The sequence below is a fragment of the Microcaecilia unicolor genome, chromosome 4 (assembly GCF_901765095.1).
Source record: "Microcaecilia unicolor chromosome 4, aMicUni1.1, whole genome shotgun sequence".
Lineage (NCBI taxonomy): Eukaryota > Metazoa > Chordata > Amphibia > Gymnophiona > Siphonopidae > Microcaecilia > Microcaecilia unicolor.
The window spans coordinates 153,474,504-153,498,133 of NC_044034.1; the positions used below are offsets into that span (position 1 = coordinate 153,474,504).

At 39.1% G+C, this 23,630-nt stretch overlaps 1 protein-coding gene across 2 annotated transcripts in view; it reads left to right on the plus strand.

The window, feature by feature from the left end:
* The window catches only part of NAT10 (N-acetyltransferase 10), a 62,564-nt gene extending 47,416 nt beyond the window's left edge, over positions 1 to 15,148 (plus strand). For both annotated transcript variants that reach the window (XM_030200767.1, XM_030200766.1), the window contains exons 25-29: positions 6,935 to 7,054; positions 7,362 to 7,460; positions 8,195 to 8,268; positions 11,526 to 11,609; positions 12,480 to 15,148. In XM_030200767.1, the coding sequence (XP_030056627.1) occupies positions 6,935 to 7,054; positions 7,362 to 7,460; positions 8,195 to 8,268; positions 11,526 to 11,609; positions 12,480 to 12,576 (474 nt within the window). In that variant the 3' untranslated portion in view covers positions 12,577 to 15,148. The remainder of the gene's footprint in view (positions 1 to 6,934; positions 7,055 to 7,361; positions 7,461 to 8,194; positions 8,269 to 11,525; positions 11,610 to 12,479) is intronic.
* Positions 15,149 to 23,630: the final 8,482 nt, after the last annotated feature.

Here is a 23,630-nt window from a genome sequence, read left to right on the forward strand (position 1 = left end):
AAAATAAGAATCAAATACTGATACTGTATTCAATGGTTGCTTGTCAGCAGCTAAAGCAATGCTCAACAAGTGAAATGCACTGAAAAGATAATGAAAGAATACTGATAGTACGTTGCTCTTTGCTTAATCAGAATGCCAGTATCAAGAGTCTCGCCGTTTGAGGTTTGAAGCTTGTAACGGCAAAGTGTACTGTGAAGAACTAATATGAAGTGGGAAACTCATGAATTAAGAACAAGAAAATGATGAAAGTATATCTGGAGAAATCGTGCCTTTTGGATGACCAAATAGTAAGCACAATCGATAGACTATGTTGTGAATTACTAGCAATAACAATACAACAGTCTGTGCCAAATGTAAAAATAAATCAGTTGTTTAAATATTTGCTTGAAAATGGTGAAAAAACTTACATCGGTACTATGCAGCACACAGCGTCTCCCTGAGAGTAAACGGCTGATTCTGAGATGGAATGGTTTGAAACAGCATAAGGAATGTCAAGTGAAATGCAAAGTGCTGATAAGGAAGGCTAAGAGGGACTTCGAAAAAAAGATTGTGTTGGAGGCAAAAACACACAGTAAAATTTTTTTTAGGTATATTAAAAGCAAGAAGCCGGCAAAAGAATCTGTTTGAACCGCTAGATGACCGAGGAGTAAAAGGGAAGACAAAGCCGTAGTGGAGAGATTAAATGAATTCTTTGCTTCGGTTTTCACCGAGGAAGATTTGGGTGGGATACCGGTGCCGGAAATGGTATTCGAAGCTGACGAGTTGGAGAAACTTAATGAATTCTCTGTAAACCTGGAGGATGTAATGGGCAGTTGTACAAACTGAAGAGTAGCAAATCTCCTTGACCGGATGGTATTCATCCCAAAGTACTGATAGAACTGAAAAATGAGCTTGCGGAGCTATTGTTAGTAATATGTAATTTATCCTTAAAATCGAGCGTGGTACCGGAAGATTGGAGGGTGGCCAATGTAACGCCGATTTTTAAAAAAGGTTCGAGAGGAGATCTCGGAAATTATAGACCGGTGAGTCTGACGTTGGTGCCGGGCAAAATGGTAGAGACTATTATTAAGAACAAAATTACAGAGCATATTCAAAAGCATGGATTAATGAGACAAAGTCAACATGGATTTAGTGAAGGGAAATCTTGCCTCACCAATCTACTACATTTCTTTGAAGGGGTAAACAAACGTGGATAAAGGTTGATATTGTGTATCTGGATTTTCAGAAGGCGTTTGACAGAATACCTCATGAAAGACTCCAGAGGAAATTGGAGAGTCATGGGATAGGAGGTAGTGTTCTATTGTGGATTAAAAACTGGTTAAAAGATAGAAAACAGAGGGTATAGTTAAATGGTCAGTATTCTCAAATGACCTAGAGATGGGAGTAACTAGTGAGGTAATTAAATTTGATGGTGACACAAAGTTATTCAAAGTCGTTAAATCGCAGGAGGACTGTGAAAAATTACAAGAGGACCTTACGAGACTGGGAGACTGGGCGTCTAAATGGCAGATGACATTTAATGTGAGCAAGTGCAAAGTGATGCATGTGGGAAAGAGGAACCTGAATTATAGCTACGTTCATGCAAGGTTCCATGCTAAGAGTCATGGACCAATAAAGGGATCTAGGTGTCGTCGTTGATGATACTTTGAAACTTCTGCTCAGTGTGCTGCTGTGGCTAAGAAAGCAAATAGAATGTTAGCTATTATTAGAAAAGGAATGGAAAAAAAAAAGTGAGGATATTATAATGCCTTTGTATCGCACCATGGTGCGACCGCAGCTCGAATATTGTGTTCAATTCTGGTCACTGCAACTCAAAAAGATATAGTGGAAGTAGAAAAGGTGCAGAGAAGGGCAACGAAAATGATGAAGGGGATGGAATGACTTCCCTATAAAGAAAGGCTAAAGCGTCTAGGGCTCTTCAGCTTGGAGAAAAGGCGGCTGAGGGGAGATATGATAGAGGTCTATAAAATAATGAGTGGAGTTGAACGGGTAGATGTGAACTTGTGAAGTGTCTGTTTATGCTTTCCAAAAATACTAGGACTAGGGGGCATGCGATGAAGCTACAATGTAGTAAATGTAAAACAAATCGGTAAAAATGTTTCTTCACTCAATGTGTAATTAAACTCTGCAATTCATTGCCAGAGAATGTGATAAAGGCAGTTAGCTTAGCGGAGTTTAAAAAAGGTTTGGACGGCTTCCTAAAGGAAAAGTCCATAGACCATTTTTAAATGGACTTGGGGAAAACCCACTATTTCTGGGATATAAAAATGTTTTGTACTTTTTTGGGATCTTGCCAGGTATTTGTGACCTGGATTGGCGGCCACTGTTGGAAACAGGATGCTGGGCTTGATGGACCTTAGGTCTTTCCCAGTATGGCAATACTTATGTACTTATGAAAAGGAAAAACAATGGAAAAAAGCGTGAAAATGACATATGCTGATGTCATTGAAAAAAGAACAGAGACGCGACAAACAATGATACTGTAACGCAACAGTCCCTAAGGACTTAAAATAGATAAACACATCGTGTTGATTAGGAAACAACAAGTGGGAAGTAATCTGGTGACGGCCAATTATATCTAAAGAAATCGTCCCTTGTGGTTGATCAAATACTCAGCACAATCGATGGACTTTATTGTGAAACAATCAGTGCTAAATATAGCAACAATAAATAGTTTAAATATTTGCTTGAAGATGGAGAAAAATACTTACATTGGCACTATGCGGCACACAGCATCTCACTGAGAGTAAACAACTGACTCTGAAATGGAACTGTTTTTAAAAAGAAAAAGGCATAAGAAATGACGTATTCCGTGAATGAATAATCACAACACTCCTGTTTGCATAATACACCAAGATGCCGACATCATCAAAAAAAGAGGACAGAGACACTGAGAGAATCATGGGTGGTGAAATACAATAGTCCCAAGACTTGAAATAGATAAATTGTACCGATTAGGGACAACAAGTTGAAAGTGAACAGTAAAAAATGAAAAGGTAGGGCTGAAAGAACAAATTAATGTCTATCCGAGAAAAGGTCGTGGCACAAGTGAACTGCATTATTGAAATGTAAGGTATTCTTCTAACTATGGAAATGAAAGTATCAGTACTTATGTGATGGTGATTAATCTAAAGGCTGAGAAAAATCTAACAACAAGGCGACTGGTAAAGCATGCAAGAAATGTGTAACATATCCATTGGATGTGAATTTTTAAGCAAAGTAACATCTGCCAGAGTGAAAATAAATGGAAAAACACATTCATGTAAACTAGATGCAAAATATTCTGGCGTCATATAAAAAAGTGAACTAAAAATATGTGTTGCGGCAATGCATAAAATGTCTTCTTTCTATTGATGATATAGTGAGATGTGCATTGCAACCATAAAAAACTTGGTCCATTGTGAAGCTGAGAATGAATATCAAAGCAAACTTATGGCTTGTATTAGTATCTGATGACGGTAAGGTGAACAAGAGCACAGTATCACTGATGAGCAATATAAAGTGTAAGTTATGACTGACTTTATAAAAAAAACAATAATCGGTGCAAAAAAAAAAAAATCTAATATCACTACAATGACTATCATACATCACAAAAGTGAATGCATTAGATGAAAAAAAAACAACCATTGAAAAAATGACGCTAACTATATTCAAATGCGTCATCAGGATATAATGTAAAAAATTACGTAAAAAATTAAGATGTTATATAAAAGACCAGAACCTACTTTGAAAACTAAAAATTATATGTTTTAGGCATTCTTTTTAAGAATAATATATAGTATATAAGAAAGACACGTGAAATAAAATGGTGTGCTATTTGAACAAGCTACATATAAAAGTATAAATGCATGAAAAATGCTCGTATATATTTAAAAAAAAAGGAAAACACTAATGGACATTAATATTGAACATGCATGTACCATAGAGAGGGTGTATTATTTAAAAATATATATTGAAATGGAATATAAAATATGTAATTAGAAAAATGCCTATATTCAATTTCTTTATTCAACCCATGTGGTTGAGCAATGTTCAGATAAAAAATAAAACGTTCATTTTGTAACAACAACTGGTCTATATTGTCCCCTCTAGGTCTAGAATAAATCACTTTTAAAACAAAGAATTTCAGATCTGAAACAGAATGGCTTTCTTTCATCCAGTGTTGCACTAAAGGACCATTCTGATGTTATCGATTAATGTTACTGTTATGTTTACTAATTTGAGTTTTGATCATACGCTTAGTCTTGCAAATATATAGCAAATTACAGGGACACAAAATTGCATATACTACTTATGTGGTATTACAATTAGAGGTGTGATACAGTTAAAGCTTTTCTTACTTTGAAGATCAACAAAAGTAGTAATTTGCAAGGAATATTGACAAACAATACAATGACCACAACTGGAATGTCCATGAGGTCGTGTATCTGAAGTTATTAATGAAGGCAACATTGAAGGTACAAGCTTCTCTTTTAAATTCTTGCTTCTAGAAAAAGCAAAAATTGGTCTTTTGTCTCTAAAACGTTCATATCTTTCAAGTATATGCCAATATTTTAATATACTCCTTTTAATGTCATTGGAAAGATATGAATTCTTTAGAGTACAAACTATACTTCTATTTTTTTTATGTATTTTTATTTGTTACATTTGTATCCCACATTTTCCCACCTATTTGCAGGCTCAATGTGGCTTACACATTACCGTTAACGGTGATAGCCTATTCTGGTATGTACAAATACATGGTGTGAATAATACAAAGTGTGATGGGATGAAGTATATGTATGTACTTGATGACTTTTTAGTCTTTTTTTTCTTTTTCCTTTTAACACGTTTCTCAGTTAGCAATTCTAACTTTGTCTAGACCTCTCTGAATACAATTGTCAGAATAGCCCTTATTTTATAAGCCTTAGATTCAAAATCATCAAAGTTGGAGCATAATATTCTTAATCTTAAAAATTGACAAAAAGGAAGATTTCATTTGAGAGCACTTGGGTGTGAGCTCTCAGAGTGTAAATGCTTTTTCCTATCTGTTGATTTGAGAAAGACTGTAGTCTGTAGAAAATATGTACCTTTTTTAATGAGAATATCCAAAAATGTAATTTTGTTGAGAATCAAAATTCATTTTAAACTTGAGATATGTATCTCTGGTGTTTATCCATTCCAAAAAACCTTGTAAGATGCCAGTTTCGCCTTTCCATAGTATAAAGATGTCGTCTATATATCTGCGATAAAGTCTAATATTTACCAGGAAATGATGATCTTTCAAAAATCAATCATCAAAATTAGTGATATAGAGATTTGCCAGATCGGGTGCCATTGAGGCATCCATGGCTGTCCCTTGATCTGCTGAAAGAATTTGTTTTCAAAACAAAAGTAGTTTTTGGTAAGAGCAATGGTAGCAAAAGTAACAATGAGACGATTTGGAATTCTGAAATGTGTAATGCGTTTTCTCAAATATTTTTCAATAATGGCAAGCGCTTCAATTTGAGGATTGTTAGTGTAGAAGGATTCTATATCCAAGGTGACCAAAAGGATGTCGGATAGGTCACTGTCAAAGTTTTCCAGCAGATTTATAATGTGTCTAGAATCTCTTAAATAGGACTCAATTTCTGGAACAAATGGTTTAAGAAAAAAATCTACGAAGAGCAGCTCCTGGAGGTTTAACAAGACATTTATGTATATTGTTGGAGTGACGGGAAAAATGACTACAGTTAAAAATGACTTCTCTTTGGTAGTTATGAATGCAGCTTGAAAGGCATATTCTATTAACTTTTTAATCTCAATTTGTGACTCTTCAGTAGGATCCTTGTTCAGTGGTAAATAATACTCAAGATCATTAATCTGTTTCTCTCTTTCTTTAACATTTTTTTTGTTACATTTGTACCCCGTGCTTTCCTACTCATGGCAGGCTCAATGCGGCATACATGGGGCAATGGAGAGTTAAGTGACTTGCCCAGAGTCACAAGGAGCTGCCTGTGCCTGAAGTGGGAATCGAGCTCAGTTCCCCAGGACCAAAGTCCACCACCCTAACCACTAGGCCACTCCTCTACTCATAACATAATTTTTAGTTAAAGTATAATCCTATACTTTGGTATAATTCTTACTCCCCCTTCCCCCCCCCCCCCCCCCCCCACACACACACACATACACTTTGTTTCACTGCTAATTTGCAAAATGAATGGTGCAGACATTATGTTCCTTTTTTTTATTTTTGGTATCTTTTACAAGTTGATTTTATATGTGTTTTTTTATATGTTAATGTCTATTTTAATAAATGTATTCATTTATTTATTTAGTTTTTATTTATTTATTTTCTCATATTTTGTTTTTAGAAGTATTTACCCCTGAAGAAGGTGCTTGTTGTGCCGAAACATTGCTGTGTTAGGTTTTCCCTTGTTTTCAACCACTGAGTACAACAAAGAATCATCTGGTTCCTATTTTCATTGACTGACATACTCCTTTAATCTGTGACCTTAGTCAGATCATTTCATTCCAGAGCTCTAATTTAAATCCATTTTCAATTTCTCATTGCAACTTTGGAAGTGTATGTGCATTCCAGATCCCAGGAATATGCTGTGAAGACATTATCCTCTAGCAGTGACTGTCTGTGGTTCTGAAGTATTAATTTGCAAAAACCCTGTTTTATGAAATGTGCTATAAAACTGCAAATTGTTGCAATCCCTTCCCTTAAGAATAGGTAGAAATTATAATTATTTTCAGCCCAACTGTGAAGTCACATCTTGTGCCGTCACAGGAGAGTCTCTGGTAGTAGGCAGAGAGCATTTTGTTTAGGCAGATTTAAATTTCACAGGAATTTGTTTGTCACAGTGCATCACGTACCAGTGAACAGACACTTCAAAATATTTGTCAAAATAAAGAGCTGTTTCTTCTGTCACCACTATTTTACTTAAGAGGATCTTTCTTATTTCTCTAGGCCCTCCTTTTAGGAATTGGGCTGCAACATAAATCCCTTGAGCAGCTGGAGAAGGAGATTGAGCTGCCGACTAGTCAGCTGATGGGGCTTTTCAACAGGGTCATCCGCAAGGTTGTCCAGGTATGGAGCCTGGGGGGAGGGAGGAGGAGGCGGCTGTCTGGTGCCCCTGGTGCTTTTGCTCAGGGTTAAGAAGATCAAGGCCAGCCTTGACTGCTGTATTTGATGGCTTGCTTTTTCTGCTGTGTTTATTCTTTTCCTATGTTGCCCAGTCTTTGATTTGACATTCCCAGCTCTCTGCTGCATTAACTGTTGTGGCTTTGATTCCTTAGGTTCTTTATTTTTCTTGTCTAAGCATTTGAGGGGAAATACCTTCAGTAGTTATTCCGCATTCTGATTTGTGGTTTGTTTGTTTTCTTTTTTTCCCCAGTTATTTAACACAGTTCAGGAAAAGGCTGTAGAGGAGCAGATGGTGACAGCCAAGGAGGTTATAATGGAACCAACCTTAAAATCTTTGAATGAAGACTTGGTAAGGCCTGTTATTTTTATATACATTATAGTGGTCCTGTATCTCCCCCGATCTCTGCACATTGTCTGAGTCCCAGGGAACAAAGTCTGGTCTGTTGATGCTCAAGGGATATTTCTTATTTCTTCTTTGTAATCTGTGTCACATATGATTGTCTTTTCATTGTGCTGCTTTGCGCTATTTTGTTTCATTTTTCTGAGCATGTTAATACAGCACCACTCTTCACAGTGAACATTTCTATTAGGTGTTGTCACGAAACACCTAGCCACCTGCCTGACATTACCCCACGACCACTTAGAGGGTCTATCCCTAGCACAACTCAGGTCCGCCTGCATCTGCTGCTTGTGCTCTACACTAGCACCCTCCTTCCACCAACTGGATCCCAACTGCCTTTGGGTGAGTCTCCCACTCTCAAATTATCTCCAGTGATTTCTAGGTTACTGGAGCCACACTCCCAGTGGTCCCACAGTTCCCAAAAAGCTCTCGCAGACCCAACACACCATCAGGATTCTTTTTCAGTCCAGACAGGCAGAATGTACGAACAAATGTGTTTATTCTCAGAACTTAGAACAGTGGACAAAAAAAATGTGCAAATAGCAAACAGTAACAAGTAACGGAAAAATGACTCAATTACAAAACTAACTAAACATTTTAATTCCTAGAAAGTATGGGGAGATCAGGACGTATATAGCTGTTCACCAGTTATCAAATATTAATAGTGTTTTTGTCTCTTCCAGGAAGAAGCTGCCAAGGAGTTCCAAGAGAAGCACAACGAAGAAATGAAAAGGCTGAAAGGAATGGACCTTTCTCAGTAAGAATGTCTTTGTGCTGCCTTCTGCTTTACTCTTTCTAAACCGTATGAGGCTTTCTTCATGTGCCATTACTTCTGGCACATGGCAAAAGAAGTGGAATTACCATAGGGTTATCAAAGGATTCATGAGGTGGCAGAGATGAAAGCGATAAAAGAATTAAAAAATGCATGGGATAAAGACAAAGGAATCCTGTGTGCAAAGAGAATGGAACCAAACAAAGTTAGTGGTGCCGGGCAGCCTTCACAGATGACACAAAATTATTCAAGGTTATTAAAAGACATGTGGCCTGTGAAAAATTTCAGGAAGACCTTAGGAAATTGGAAGACTGGGGCATCTAAGTGGCTGATGAAATTTAATATAGATAAATGCAAAGTGATGCACACTGGGAAGAATAATACGAATCATAGTTACCTGATGCTAGGGTCCTCCTTGGGGGGGTCAGCACCCAAGGAAAAGATCTAGGTGGTGGTGTAGATAGTACGCTGAAATCTTCTGCCCAGTGTGTGGCGGCGGCCAAACAAGCAAATAGGATGTTAGGAATTATTAGGAAAGGGATGGCAAATAAGACTGAGAATACTATAATGCTTGAGTATTATTGCATTCAGTTCTGGTTGCCGTATCTCAAAAAAGATAGAGCAGAACTAGAAAATGTTCAAAGAAAAGCGATCAAAATAATAGTAATGACTAATAAAAACTTCACTATTGATAATGTGTCCTACCCTTTTTCTACCACCGTGAAAATCTTGGGAATAACTATCGACCAAGACCTATCATTTGACCCTCAGGTTTCTGTGGTGATTTCTAGTGACTTTAATTTTCTGTGGAGATTGAAGAGACAGGCTGTTGTTTTCTACTGTAGCATGCATTTTTGCTCTTTAGCTTTAGTGCTATCCAAATTTGATTACTGTAGTGCTGTTTACTGAGGCCTAAAAGTTTCTTATAAAAAAAATTAAAACCACTCAGAATACCACAGCTCAAATCGTAGGTAAAGCTCCTCGATTCACCAAGTCAGCTGCTCTTTTAATCAAACTGCATTGGCTTTCAATAAATGCAAGAGTTACCTTTAAATTATGTGTACTTGTTTATCAAATTTTATTTGGTCTTTTACCAGCACTGGTTTTGCTTCCCAATTATCGGTGTTGCCACCCAATCTCCAGTTAGCCTAACCCAGTATGGCATAGTAACATAGTAAATGACAGCAGATAAAGACCTGAATGGTTCATCCAGTCTGCCCAACAATAAAAACTCATTTTACATGGTATGCAATACTTTATATGTATACCCGCATTTGATTTGTCCTGGTCATTCTCAGGGCACAGACTGTAGAAGTCTGCCCAGCACTACTGTTGTACTAAAAGTTCTGAAGCTAACGTCAAAGCCCCTTAAAATTTCTTATATTAAACCATATGAAATCTCTATAAAACTGGAGGATGTAATAGTGCAATTTGACAAATTGTAGAGTAGCAAATCTCCTGGACCAGATGGTATTCATCCCAGAGTACTGATAGAATTGAAAAATGAACTTGCAGAACTATTATATTATATAGTAATAAAGGGGATGGAACTTTTCTCATATGAGGAAAGGCTAAAGAGGTTAGGGCACTTCAGCTTGGAAATGAAATGGCTTAGCGGAGATATGATTGAGGCCCACAAAATCCTGAGTGGTGTAGAATGAGTAGAAGCGAATCTTTTTTTTTTTTACTCTTTCAAAAAGTGCAAAGAGCAGGGGACACTCAATGAAGTTACATGGAAATACTTGTAAATCAAATAGGAGGAAATATTTTTTCTCTCAACAAATAGTTAAGCTCGAACTCTTTGCTGGAGGATATAGTAACAGCAGTTAGCATATCTGGATTTTTAAAAAGTTTGGACAAGTTACTGGAGAAAAAGTCCATAACGTATCATTCAGATAGACATGGGGGAAACCACTGCTTACCCTGGTATTGGTAGCATAGAATTCTACTACTGTTTGGGTTTCTGCCAGGTACTTGTGATGTGGATTGGCCACTGTTGGAAACAGGATACTGGGCTGGATGGACCATTGGTCTGACCCAGTAGGCTATTCTTATGCTCTGTAGCCTGTGCCCTGATCATGGCTGAACAGATCTGGATGATCTGGAGTGGGACTTTTGATGACAGCTTCCATAGTCAGGGAACAAGGCCAGTACTGGGAAAACTTCTACAGTCTGTGCCCTGAAAATGCAAGGACAAATTGAGATCAAGTATGTATATGTAGTATTGCATCATACCTTATGTTATGAGTTTATCTTGATGGACAGACTGGATGGACTGTACAAGTCTTTATCTGCCGTCATCTACTATGTTACTATGATGTACGCAAGAGGTGCGAAGAAGCCTGGGAAATTAGAGCATCAAATAGTATAGCTGGAAACCTTTATCAGAATCTAATCTGACTATTGAGTTGTAACCAATGAGATTGAAAAAAGAAGGGGGTTAACATGGGCTGTTGGTCAGGCATTATGAAGAAATCTAAGGAGTTTAATGATATCTATCAAGTAGCTATTAAAGAGGGAATTACATATATTATATAGTTTCATAGATTTAACGAAATGTCAGTTAATTTGTACTTTTATTCTTATAGACCTGACGTGGCCACGTTTCGCCAATTTAAGGCTGCATCAAGTGTATTAATATAAAACAGCTAGCCAGGGACAAAAAAAGGCTTAGCCCGATAGCACAACTGATCATCCAAGATGACTTCAGCAGTGGATCCTATAGAGTTTTGAAGCTGCTGCTCCACTTTTGTGAAGGATCCACTGCTGAAGTCATCTTGGATGATCAGTTGTGCTATCGGGGCTAAGCCTTTTTTGTCCCTGGCTAGCTGATGCAGCCTTAATTGGTGAAATGTGGCCACATCGGGTCTGTAAAGGAACTGTTTGGACCTCCAGTGTCTGCTTTCTGTTTTTCTTGTGTCGCTGTGAGACACTGCGCCTCTTTGCTATTCCCACCAGGTCATTTGTACTTTACTGACAAGGTGTTGGTGCTTAATCTTTTTGGATAAATTCTGACTCCGTGTGAAGTTGAGCTATCAGAACACAAAGCTTATCTGTGGTGGTACTCTAGCAGTGGTATTTACAGAAGGGTTTCCCGGGCACATTACTATTTCCTGAGATCTTCCTGTACTAAGCCAAGGCCTTGAGTTTTTAAACCTTTCTGTATAGCTTTTGCATGTTATGCTGATTGCCTTCTGCTTTTTTCTTTTAATTCCGTCTGCTTTTTCCCACCATTACCCTAGATATGTAATTCGAGGGGATGAGGAGGAGTGGAGTGATGTGCTGAAGAAAGCTGGTCAGAATGCCTCCATTGTCAGCTTAAAAAGGTACAGAAACAAACAGTGCACTATATGTTTATTTGGAAGATCCGTTGACTGTCGCATAGGCTGCACTGTGGCAGGAATATATGTGACACATGCACTACATGCATGCTAAAATCATACGATACTCTACTCTCAACTCTCCATTGCCTCAGGTGCAAACTTAGACTGTAAGCCTTATGTGGACAGGAAGTTACATACTGCACTTTGAATGTAAATCTCCTTGAATTATAGAGAAAGGCGGGAGATAAATCCAAATACATTCCTATCTTTATGGGACAAAGGGGCTCATTTTCAAAGCACTTAAGTTCAGTAGGTTACTGTTAGGCTCATTTTCAAAGCACACAGACCTATAAAGTTCCATAGGTTACTATGAGGTGTATTTTCAAAGCACTTAGATTTACAAAGTTCCATAGGCTATTATGGAACTTTGTAAGTCTAAGTGCGTTGAAAATATGCCTCCGCTTCACCCAGAATGAACTGGGACTGCAATAATTATATATTTTTTCCAGTTAACAAGATCCTCTACAAAGCTGATTAGCTTGATTGTAAGTTTTGTCCTGGATTGTTCTCGTAGGATTTGGATTTGAGATGAACTTTTGTTTTTGCAAATTTGGATTTAAGGTTTTGTTTATTGCCTCTTCCAAATTTGAGCTGAAAGCGAGTTACAAATAAAATACGCAAGTTATTTCCCTCTCCAAGTGAACTTAGATTTTAAGTTGTACCTCAGGCAATGGAGGGTGAGGTGACTCTCCCATGACCACAAGAAGCAGCAGTAGCAGAAGTATATCAATCAGCAGGCTATTCCTTCCATCTGATATTTAAAGAAATATTTGCATTCTACAGACTTAAAAACCATTTTACATTTCCTTTCAGTAATATGAAGAGAAAGTTGGACAAGCAAGAAAAAGGGCTCAAACCACAGAAGAAATTCAAGAAGAATAAAGATAAGAAAGAAAAATGGGGGAAGTGAGGAGGCAGGACATGAACTTAACTATACCATTTGGAACTGGCGTATCGAGAGGTTCAATGTCCTACACAGTGAGGAGGAAAATACAGTGTTCCCTGTTTTGCTATTTAGCAAAATGTTAATTAAGGTGGGTTACAGTCCAGCTCCCAGTATGAAGAAACTGGAACATGCTGAACGACTCCAAAGGAAGGACAGAACGACATAGATACAAGAATGACCAAATCCACATGGCTCCAGACCATAACCTCGTCATGCAGATTTTTTTTAAAAAATAGCATCATAACTTCCACATGCTTTTATTAAACTGTATCAGTTTTGCTACAGAATGAAAATAAACATGATGGAAGTGTGTGCTGCCCTTTCACCTGCTGCTGAACTCCATCTAAAGAGACTGGATTTGATTCTCAGGTGATGCTCTTTGGACCTTCTTTATTAGAGTGGTTTGCTGGGACCCTCTGATGTTCTGGGTAGCCAAGACTGCATTACAAACATCCTTCCAGGATTGTTGCAGTAAGTCATTTTTGGGTGATTATAAAAACATGGGCATTTTCCAAACACTATTTAATTTCTGCAAACCAAAGAAGGTTTGGCTCTATTTCTATACTCAAGAGCAGTGAGCTGCCTGCAGTGGGAAGAAGGAAGGATAAGAGATGAAGAGACTGGTCCTGCTGAAAACTATCCATGATACCTCTAGCCAGTTGAAGTGATGGGAACTCCTATTTTCTTTTAGTCCAGACCAATGGGTTATGTCCATTGACCAGTGGATAAAAGTAGTTCCAAGTGATTTGCCCCAAAAGGTATTGTGCAGCCATAGGACCTTCAGTGTTCTTTCTGTTTCCAAGTGGATGGTTGATGGACTATGCAGCTCTTACTTGGTGCTTCTCAGCCAGCTCCTTACCCAGTGTTACCTGGATGTCAGTTGAGCCAGCTCCTGACCTAGTACTATCTGGATGTCGGTTGAGTAGGGATTGTCAGATTGTTTTAGCTTCTTTTTCAAAGATTTGGCTGGAACTTGGGTGACACTTGGTGGTGCAGGGTCCTTCCACCCTCCCTCTTTTATGCTAAGGAGTAATAATGACAAGACTACAGGCTGAAAGTGTTCTATACTCTGGTAAGACAATATTTATGTATTCTTAACTGGGTAAGTATTTTACCTTTAATTTTTGTATTTCTCAGCCATTCTATCTTGGGTTTTGTTTTGAATTGTCACACTGAGGGTGGGAATTTCCTGTTCTGTGAGTCTCTCCATAATGCTTTTGTTTTCATAAGCTCCTTCGTCCGAGGACTTAATATTCATTCCTTAGTGCTGAAGAGACATTATTTTGATTCCTTTATCTGCTGTGGTTTCAAAACATTTTGTTTACATTTTTCATTAGCCTCTTTTTAGCTCATTTACTCCTTTTGTGCTGGTCACTGCCTCTGCTCAAATTTCAGCCGAAGCAGCCCTTTATCTCTGGGTTCTGTTCAGGTTGCTTTTAAAGCACTTCTCAGGACTGAAGGCAATTAGCATTTTTGTTTTTCTGGAAGCAGGCTTTGCAGTTTGCATATCTATTGTCACCTCATCTATGCTAGTAAAACAGTGTTTTTCCTCAGCCATGTCTCGTCTCTTTTTTTTCAAACTTGAGTCATACAACTATAATTCTTTCCAAAGTAGCTTGGCGGTAATGGTGTTGAATAGGAACACCGCACCTATAGTTGAAATGTCCAGATCTTCTCAGCAGATGTCTGCTGCTGGTATACCACAGTTCATCAACTCTCGAGCTCCCTGGCAGTTGTATTGCACAGTGGTCCTTAACAGAAGATGGCAACTACACTGGCTGCTGGCTTACCAAAGTTCCAGTTGACTCATGAGTACCTTGGCAGCTGTATTGCCCAGTTATTTTATTCAACTGTAAGGCATAAGAGTCCTGGCAACCTGTTCTCATCTGCATTATTTTGCTCCTTGGTACAGCTGCACTTCTCAACTGCATGAAGCAGTGCTGTGATTCTATGTTCACCTTCTAGAGCTGGATGGAAGTTTGTGGTTCTGTGTTAGTCAGAAAGGCTGTAACTCTTTTTAACAGGACCGAAGCGCTTAGAGGATTCATCAGAGCACATACTCTTTTGTGTATCATTGATCAGACTAGTATAGTTGACACTGCAGTAGCAATGTTCAGTTTGCTGTTTAAAGATTTGACTGTTGTGATGCGCTGCCTTTCAAAGCGTATGCTGTTTGATAGTTTATAAACTAACTGTTGGATATATCTCAGACTGGAACACGCATCTTATTTCCTGGGTAGTAGGCTCAGCTGTCTTGTTGAGCTATGTATTTTACCACTGCTTAAGGGTTCTCTGTTCTAGCCTTGTTTCTGGTTTATCCTGTCTTATGGACGTACAGGTTGCTTCACTCTTTCTCAGCTGAAGGGGTCATCTATATTGCTGAGTGTGAAAGGTTATCCATCACTTATCCCTATGTTAATGTTTTGTTTGATCCATGACAATACGGTTGGACAGTTTTCCTAGAAGACAGGAGGAGCCTCCACGGAGAGTCAGAGCAAAACAACAAAAGTAGAGGCTGACAAATGCGCAAACCAATAGGGAGATAATATCAAAAAACAGTTTATTCAGAATATTCATATCAAGGACCCGACACGGTCCGTGTTTCGGCGCCAAAGCAAGTTAATCCACTGACAAGTGTAGGCTGATCTCTTCAGAGGCCTGGGTTCAGCTTGCATTTCAGCAAGCAGTGCTTTGGCAAGAGGTGTTTGACGTGAAGCCCTCAGCCTACACTTGTCAGTGAATTAACTTGTTTTTATAACCACGTGCATACATAAAAGAATTATTCAAGCCAATCAGCTTCTTCTCAGAGAAAGTTGTTTGTGACCCCTGAGGCAGGCGCTGAGTGCCTGGGTGCTTCTCCATTCGGGTCACTCAGTTCCCTTCATGACTTGAATTCCTCTCCTTTTGTTTTAACTTGGTGCATTCAGATCCCTTCTCTGGATGGATAGTTTAGCTCTGTCATTTCTCTTCAATAGGCTTTTGCAGTCTGTCGACTACAAGCTCTTGGGGAGAGGTATAGTATAATTTTGTCTTAAGTTTTGAGTCCCTCCCTTGTTGGGCACTGCCTTGCAACATCCCATTGGTCTGAGCTGGTCTGGTATGGGTGAAAAGCAAGGAAAAAATTATGTCTTGCCTGATAATTTTCTTTCCTTTAGTCTTATACCAGACGAGTCCAGAAACCCTCCCTGTTTATTCTTATGTGTGATCGGCAATTGTTGCCCTTCTTTTCCTTTTGCAGATATCATTGTTTCTGTTTTCAAGTTTCTCTCATGTGTTCCTTGGCTTGCATCTCCTGACACTGTGGTCTCACTGCATGTCCGTAGAGGTTATGCCTGCATGATTGGAATTGATATTGACTGAGTTTGGCATTGGTTCTGCCACAGATATCTGGTCTTACCTCACAGTATGAGCACCATTGCTTGGCTAATTGAAATACTGAAGATTCTATGGCTGCACAGTACCTTTTGGGGCAAATCACTGGAAAGAAAATTATCAGTTAAGACATAATTTTTCCTTGCATTCATTTGTTTTAAATGTTACCAAATCGGAACAGTTCCTCTTTTCTGTTACTCCCTATTGTGCCCTATTTGTGAATCTCCTTTGTACCAGCCTTATGAGTGTTCAGTACCTACATGCTGAAAGTGTGCTTGGCCTGGCATCTTGTACTTCCCTCACTTAGATACTCTACAAAGAGCTTAAAAGTGGAGGAAAGCCCAGGGATAAAAGATACAAGGTGAAGCTCAAACAATTGGTTAATTATAACCGAGAATAAAAGCTTTGTTTTACTGTCTGTATTTTCAGTTGTCCAAATTGAGTTTATCCAATGGCATTTGTTTTTACCATCCACATCAAAGAGCTATGGTGCCATTTTTATTGATGTTGGCTGTTCAGACATCACCAGCAGTTTCTGCAGCATAAGAAGGTGAATGAGAAGGTTAAAGTTTACAGAATTCCCTGTGAGAAGTAAAAATGGGCTGAGCATGTTTCAAAAGGGCGAAAGCTACCTGCTAGCTTCCATGCACATAGGCAGTACAGGAAGCTCTTGGAAAAGCTAGAGCTATATTGTTTGCAGACATTTCCGTAATCAGAAGCTGTACAACTTTCAAAAGAGGGGTGGTTCTTTCCTCCTACTTCATACCGCACAGACTGTGCAATACAGATGGATGTACGATGTCTATCTTTACTTTCATAACCCTTGAAATAGGCAAAATGTTAAATCATCAAGTTGTGTATCGGCTATCGACTGTTTAAACAATGACATCTTTGTGGCTGAAGACACTGTGCAGTGGGAGTGTTTGCTTTATCTAGAGCTGCTTCCTAGAGCTCATTGCTGTGAAATGAGAACATGGATACATTCAATTCATGACTGTTTCTTTTCCTTTCTGAAATGAGCAATTTTTTTGCCTTGCAGTCAGATCCAAACAGCTAACCTTGGCTACCTAATAAATCTGGTGCATTACATTTTGATACTTCCAGGATCCTTTTTTAAAATATTCTTTACAGGGTAGAGTAGATCAGTATTTCACAGATGTGCCTTCAGGCTTCATCAGGTGCACCACAGAAAGAGTCACCATTGCCCAGTCCCTCAGGTTCAGACCAGTATTTTTTTTTTTGTTTGTTACATTTGTACCCCGCACTTTCCCACTCATGGCAGGCTCAATGCGGCTTACATGGGGCAATGGAGGGTTAAGTGACTTGCCCAGAGTCACAAGGAGCTGCCTCTGCCTGAAGTGGGAATCAAACTCAGTTCCCCAGGACCAAAGTCCACCACCCAGCATGGAAATTAGCAGGCAGGATGTAGGACATGGACCCCCTTCCCTGCTTTGTGCAGCCGGTACCACCTCCTCTGTCCTTCCAGCCGCTGCTGGGGCTGTCAGGAGTAGCCTAGTGGTTAGTGCAGCGGAATCTGATCCTGGGAACTGGGTTCAATTCCCACTGCAGCTCCTTATGACTCTAGGCAAGTCATTTAACCCTCCATTGCCCCAGGTACAAATAAGTAGTTGCAAAAAACCACAGAAAGGCGGTATATCAAGCCCCATTCCCTTTCCCCCTTTCTTTTTGCCACATGCATCCTTTTCTATGTTCATACTGCCTGCTCTGCTGAAGGTGGTGTGCCTTATAATTGAAAAAGTTGGGAAAGCACTGGAGATGGTTATCTTTTAATATATTTGCAAAACTGCTATTAATATATAATCAGAGCATGTCCTTGACAAGTACTACTGAAACCATTTGTCTTTACACCACTGGTTGTTTTATTTTTTTTTTTTGGGGGGGGGGGGGGTTGTGTTTTTTTTTTTTTTTTTAAGACCTACCACTCCTGTTCTCTTACAGTGTCGGTGTCACTTAATTTATATCATCCACTACTGTTGTACAACTGGTCTCCAGATATGCAGAAAGTACAAGGGCCAATCAAATTGTGGCAAAGGCAAAAATAAAGTAATACTGTACTATACTATACTAAAATGCTTCTAACCCATATCCCCACCATGGCAGGTTCAAGGCGGATAACAAGTATTTCAGATACATAAAAATAAACCCCCAAGAGTTATCATTGTGGTACAACTTCATAAAAAGTTCTTAAACAGGTGTTTCAGTAACTTCCAAGAACTAATGTAGGTAGAAGCAAGATGAACATTTAACGGTAAGTAAGTCCAAATTTTCACTGCATAAATGGGAAAAGATTTCTCATACGTTGACCTGTATCTTAGACCTTTAAAAGGAACTCTGTACAGTTACGTATATGTGTACTGCTGGGTATACCATTCGTGCCTCATTATTATACCTGAATGTATTGTGAATTGTTTGCGATTTGCTTAACTTATAACCAGGAAGATGACGTTTCTGAGCTACAGCCTAACATTTATAAACTTATGGTACCCTTGGCCTTTTTATTAGCATAATATCAGATCCAGAATGGATAGTGGCTGTCAGTGGCTTAAAACCCAACCAGTCCATAAGAAAGCTATAGTGGGTCAGACCAATGGTCCATCTATCCCAGTATCCTGCCTTCAGCAGTGGCCAATCCAGGTCACAAGTACCTAGCAGAAACCCAATTAGTAGCACCATTCCATGCTACCAATCCCAGGGCAAGCAGTGGCTTCCCCCATGTCCATCTCAATAACAGACTATGGACTTTTCCACAGTTACCAAAGCACAAGATTTCCTTGGACCTGCTGGTATGAAATTACAAGAAGTGGCCTTGGTGTCCGAATGTTGAATTTACAAATCTCTCCCAACTCTGCTATCAGATTAAAGAGTGAAAAACGGCAGTGAGAGCTGTTAATAAAACTTGTTCACAGGAGCTTCCACAATGGCTGTCTTTTTGTTTTCAGTATACACTTCCTCTTTTCTTTACAAAAATGATTTGAAGTAGCAGATGAGTTCTCTCATTATTTCTCCTTCCACATCTTAACCTGGAAAGATTTAAAGTCGTATCAAGCTAAGCTCGTTCATTTTAGGCACAGAAGGAAACTGTAGGAAAAGTCTCTCCAGGACTGTAGTGTTTAACTAAGAGCATCCGTCTCTTCCCTTGAATGTGAGCTTTCTGTGCTCTCAGTTATAGTTATATAATGGTTGTGATGGGAGTAGTACTGGAAAAATGGTTCCTCTGCCAGGGAATTTAGCAATTGGAGTGTGCATGCATTTGCAGCTACATGTTTATACCTGCTAACTATTTCATTCTCCAGCACGGCTAGATGTATTTTTCTCAGCGTAAGTTACCTTGCACATCTCTGTCTATAAATGTGGAGTTGAACAGAAAATAGAAGATCTTGTCAGTTGAAACTGACTTTTGATCTGTGTTTCCTCGGTGCAGTTTTTTTTATTGTAAGGCAAAGTATGATGCTGTTTTATAAGGGGAACCACAGTAAGGACCTGCATGTCTAATAGTGCTATAGCAATAAGTAGGAAGCTGGGGCACATATAAACACAGTAAAATATAGGCAGATAAAGACCATATGGCCTATCCAGTCTGACTGTCCATGCCATCTACTCTCCCTATCACTCCGTTAGAGATCCTATGTACTTGTCCCAAGTTCTCTTGAATTCAGATACTGTTTTCATCTCCACCACTGCCACCGTGAGGCCATTCCACAAACTCACCACCCTTTCCGTGGAGAAGTATTTTTCAGAATACTTCTGAGTTGGTGCCCTTTCACCTTCATACTATGCCCCCTTGTTCCAGAACTTCCTTTTAAATTGAAAGAGACTCACCTCTTCTGCATTTATACCATGAAGGTATTTGTCTCGATCATATCTCCCCTCCTGCCTTTCTTTCTTCCAAAGGATACATAATTGAGATCCTTTAAGTCTGTCCTGATACGTTTCATGATGAAGACCATTTACCGACTCTATCCTGTTTATATCTTTTTGAAGGTGCGGTCTCCAGTATTGTACACGATATTCTAAATAAGGTCTTACCAGAGTCTTATACAGGGGCATCATCACCTCCTTTTTTCCTACTGGCCATACAAGCATCCTTCTAGCTTTTGCCATTGCTTTTTCTACCTGTTTAGCTACCTTAAGATCATCACATACAATGACACCCAAGTCCTGCTCCTTTTTCGTGCACAAAAGTTCTTCACCCCCTAAACTGTACCATTTCCTTATGTTTTTGCAGCCCAAATGGAAGACCCTGCATTTTTTTAAGCATTAAATCTTAGTTGTCAAATTCCAGACCATTCCTCTAGCTTTGCTAAGTCCTTCCCTGTGTTATTCTAAGGATTCAGTCCTCCTCTGGTGCAATCCAACTGTTTGGAATAATGTGGAGTATAAATGAAAAAAAAAAGGGTATTTGGGATTTAACTGAATCTTACTGCATACATTTAAACACTTGGAGTTGGAGTTGCGTGGGGGTTGCTGTGCACTACATAATGTTAGTTGTCCACCCTTTCTCAGTCAAAGAAACGTTTCCAGTGTTCTGTTTTTGATTTCCCAACTCTCCAGGGCACACTACATGAAATAACTAGTTCAATTTAAATATTCATGTCTGAACTGCTCCAAAAGGATTCACAGTAGGTGTACACAACATTCTACTCAATGCTGGTTGGTTTATATTTACCAACAACTTCAGTCAGAAATGAGTAGAATTTATTTAGTTTTGTAAATAAATTATTCAACACTGGCTGGTTTGGATTTATCAGCAACTCCATCCAGACATGATTGGAATTTGTTCAGTTTCAGACAAAAATGGCCTACATTTATCTGTAGGGATATAAGCCCTTGCCACAACCTAACTAGTGTATTACAGAGCTTGATAACCAGACCTGTGGTACAACTGCTACAGATTACAGAATATATAGTGCTTTATGCCCTAATAAAGGAAAGACATTTGCTACAATTAAAACTTGCCCAGGCTTGCCTTTGCTGCAGACAGCAACTTGTGACCCTGCTAGAATGGAGATGGCTGATGCAAGCAAGAAGAAATGTGAGTAGTGTGCAAATACCCTTGGTCATATCGACCTAGCCTGCCTGGAATTTGGAATTCAGGGAAAAGCCTCCAGAGTAATGTCAAGACATTCCTGTGCTTTGTCAAGCCATAACAGACCACCTTCTGTGATGTTAGCGGAGACATTGCTGTTATCACAATGATACAAAAAGGGCATGTGCTGTGGTAAGAGAGAACCTGCCCACAAGCAACTTCTACAATTTCACTTCAGCTTTCATCTGATAATCAGAACAGAGCGTCAGACTGCCAGCAACATCTGAATGGTCAAGTGAGCAGTGCCTGTGTCAAACACTTGCAGTTCCTGTCATCCTTGAGGAGGAAGAGACTAGACTAATGTCATACACTCAGGTTGTATAAATCAAGATCAGGAATTGCTTTCCTCTAGTGAGAGCAAACAGGTTTGTTTTATCATAGGGAGTATGTGTTTATTCCAACTGATACCTGACGAGTGTTCATTCTAGCCTTTAAATACTTTTATCCCAAATTTTTATTCTGTCCCATTCTAAACATTTATATAAAACTATTAAGTCCTAGTTATTTCTGCATTCTTCTGTTATTGTAAACTAAAATGAATGTTTTTACAAGAATGAGAATATAATTAGTCATGTCCTTGCCATTTATCAGTATACTAGCCGTTAAGCCTGTAAAAACGGGCGAGTATTGCAGCCCTCCCCCATGTCCAGCTACCCTCATCGCCGCCGCTCCCTCCGCTCTGCTGCTGCCTGCAGCGCTTCCACACGGAGGTGAGAGGTGCTGTCAGGTCAGTGCAGGGGGCCCGGCACGGAGGGGGGAGGGAGCGGCGGCGGGGAGGGGGAGGGTGGAGGTTGTTTTGTGCGATGTTCCTTTCCAGGCGGTGGCTGCCGCCAATTCGACTCCGTTTCCCTCTCTGTTCCGCCCTCTGACGTCATGACGTCTTGATGTGAGGGCGGGACAGAGAGGGAAGTCTGTACTGCGCATTTGCAAGTGAGTATGGTCACTTGCTGTTTATATGTTTGATATCTAGAGGGAGTTTAGAACTGAGATCAGCTGAATAAAAGTTGTGCTTGTCTGCCCGGAGAGTTTATAAAATTGCATGTCTTGTCTTACATTATCCAGAAGAGGTCAGTGTGATTACTGGGACTCCTATATATCCAACACTGAGCATAATGTTTTTTGTACTTATGATTTGGATTTTAAATGTAATTACCCTCTTTTCCAAATCTGAGCTCAAGTGGAGTTACAACCAGGTACAGTTCGTAAGACTCTGCCTCCACTTGAGCTCAGATTTGGAAAGGAGGGTAATTACATTTAAAATCCAAATCATAAGTACAATTTGTTCTTGATTTAATTTCAGCCAGCATAGGTTCGAACCTTCTCAAATCTATTCCTGGCTTCTGCCTGATTTCTATATCTTTTGGTTTGGATGGGGTCAAAATTTAATCAGACCATGCAGAGGTTTTGAGTTAGCTTAGGGGTTAGTACAGTGGACTTTGATCCTGGGGCACTGGGTTCAATTCCTACTGCAGCTCCTTGTGACTCTGAGCAAGTCATTTAACCCTCTATTGCAAATAAGTACCTGTATATACTATGTAAACTGCTTTGAATGTAGTTGCAAAGAAAACAAAACAAAAAAAAAAACAGGTGATATATCAAGTCCCATTCCCTTTCCCCTTTCCTAAACCTGGGGCAGGGAGATGAGGACTTATTTCTTGAACACTGACACAGGCCGTGCTTTTTCTACAAGCAGTCCATAAGCCATAGTCTGTATTTTAATGAAATAGTTTATGTACAACTTTAAACCTACAATACATGTTAACATTTTCTAAATCATCCCTTTTAGGAATTATTTTTCTTAGTAGTTTTTACAACAGGAATTTCACTTTGAGGGTAAGACTGTTCATCTAATATTTAGCTGTGCATTTTTACAGCTAGAATAATATTCTATAATACAATATACATACAACATAAAGGTACAAAAAAAACCCCAACAGCTTACAAAATGAGGTGTAAATATATGTTTGTGTAAAGAGTTTAGTAGCAACATTGAGCAAGAGGATACCACCTCCTCCTGCTTCAGTTCATCTAGCTCTAATTGGGTAACTTGGTCTAGGAAAGGAAACATTACTGAAGTGTCCTTACAGGCCACTTAGTCTTGTGTACGCTGTGTAATGAGTATTAAAGTATAAGGGCTGTCACCTGCATCTTATAATCCTAACCTAAGGTTGTAGGAGGCTTGACCTGAATTAATATGCGTTTGTAAACATCATCCATATAATTATTACTTTCATCATCAAGGACATTCTGTCTACCTCCAACCCATAAAGTCCTGCCATTACCTAAAATTTTACTATTACAGGTTGCTAGTTGTAAAAGCAACACAACTAACTTCATCAGAATGTCTTCACCCTCTACCACTCGTGCTAGTGTGGCCCAACTGTGTACTTGTCCACTGTGGCTTTTCTGAAGAAAATAGAGAAATAAGGCTGAAATACATCAACTAAACAAGCAAAGAGAATCAGGTGTCTCTGTATCATTAAACTCTAACTAGGAGGTTTCACGTACCACAGTCATTAAGAAATGTGTACATTTTATT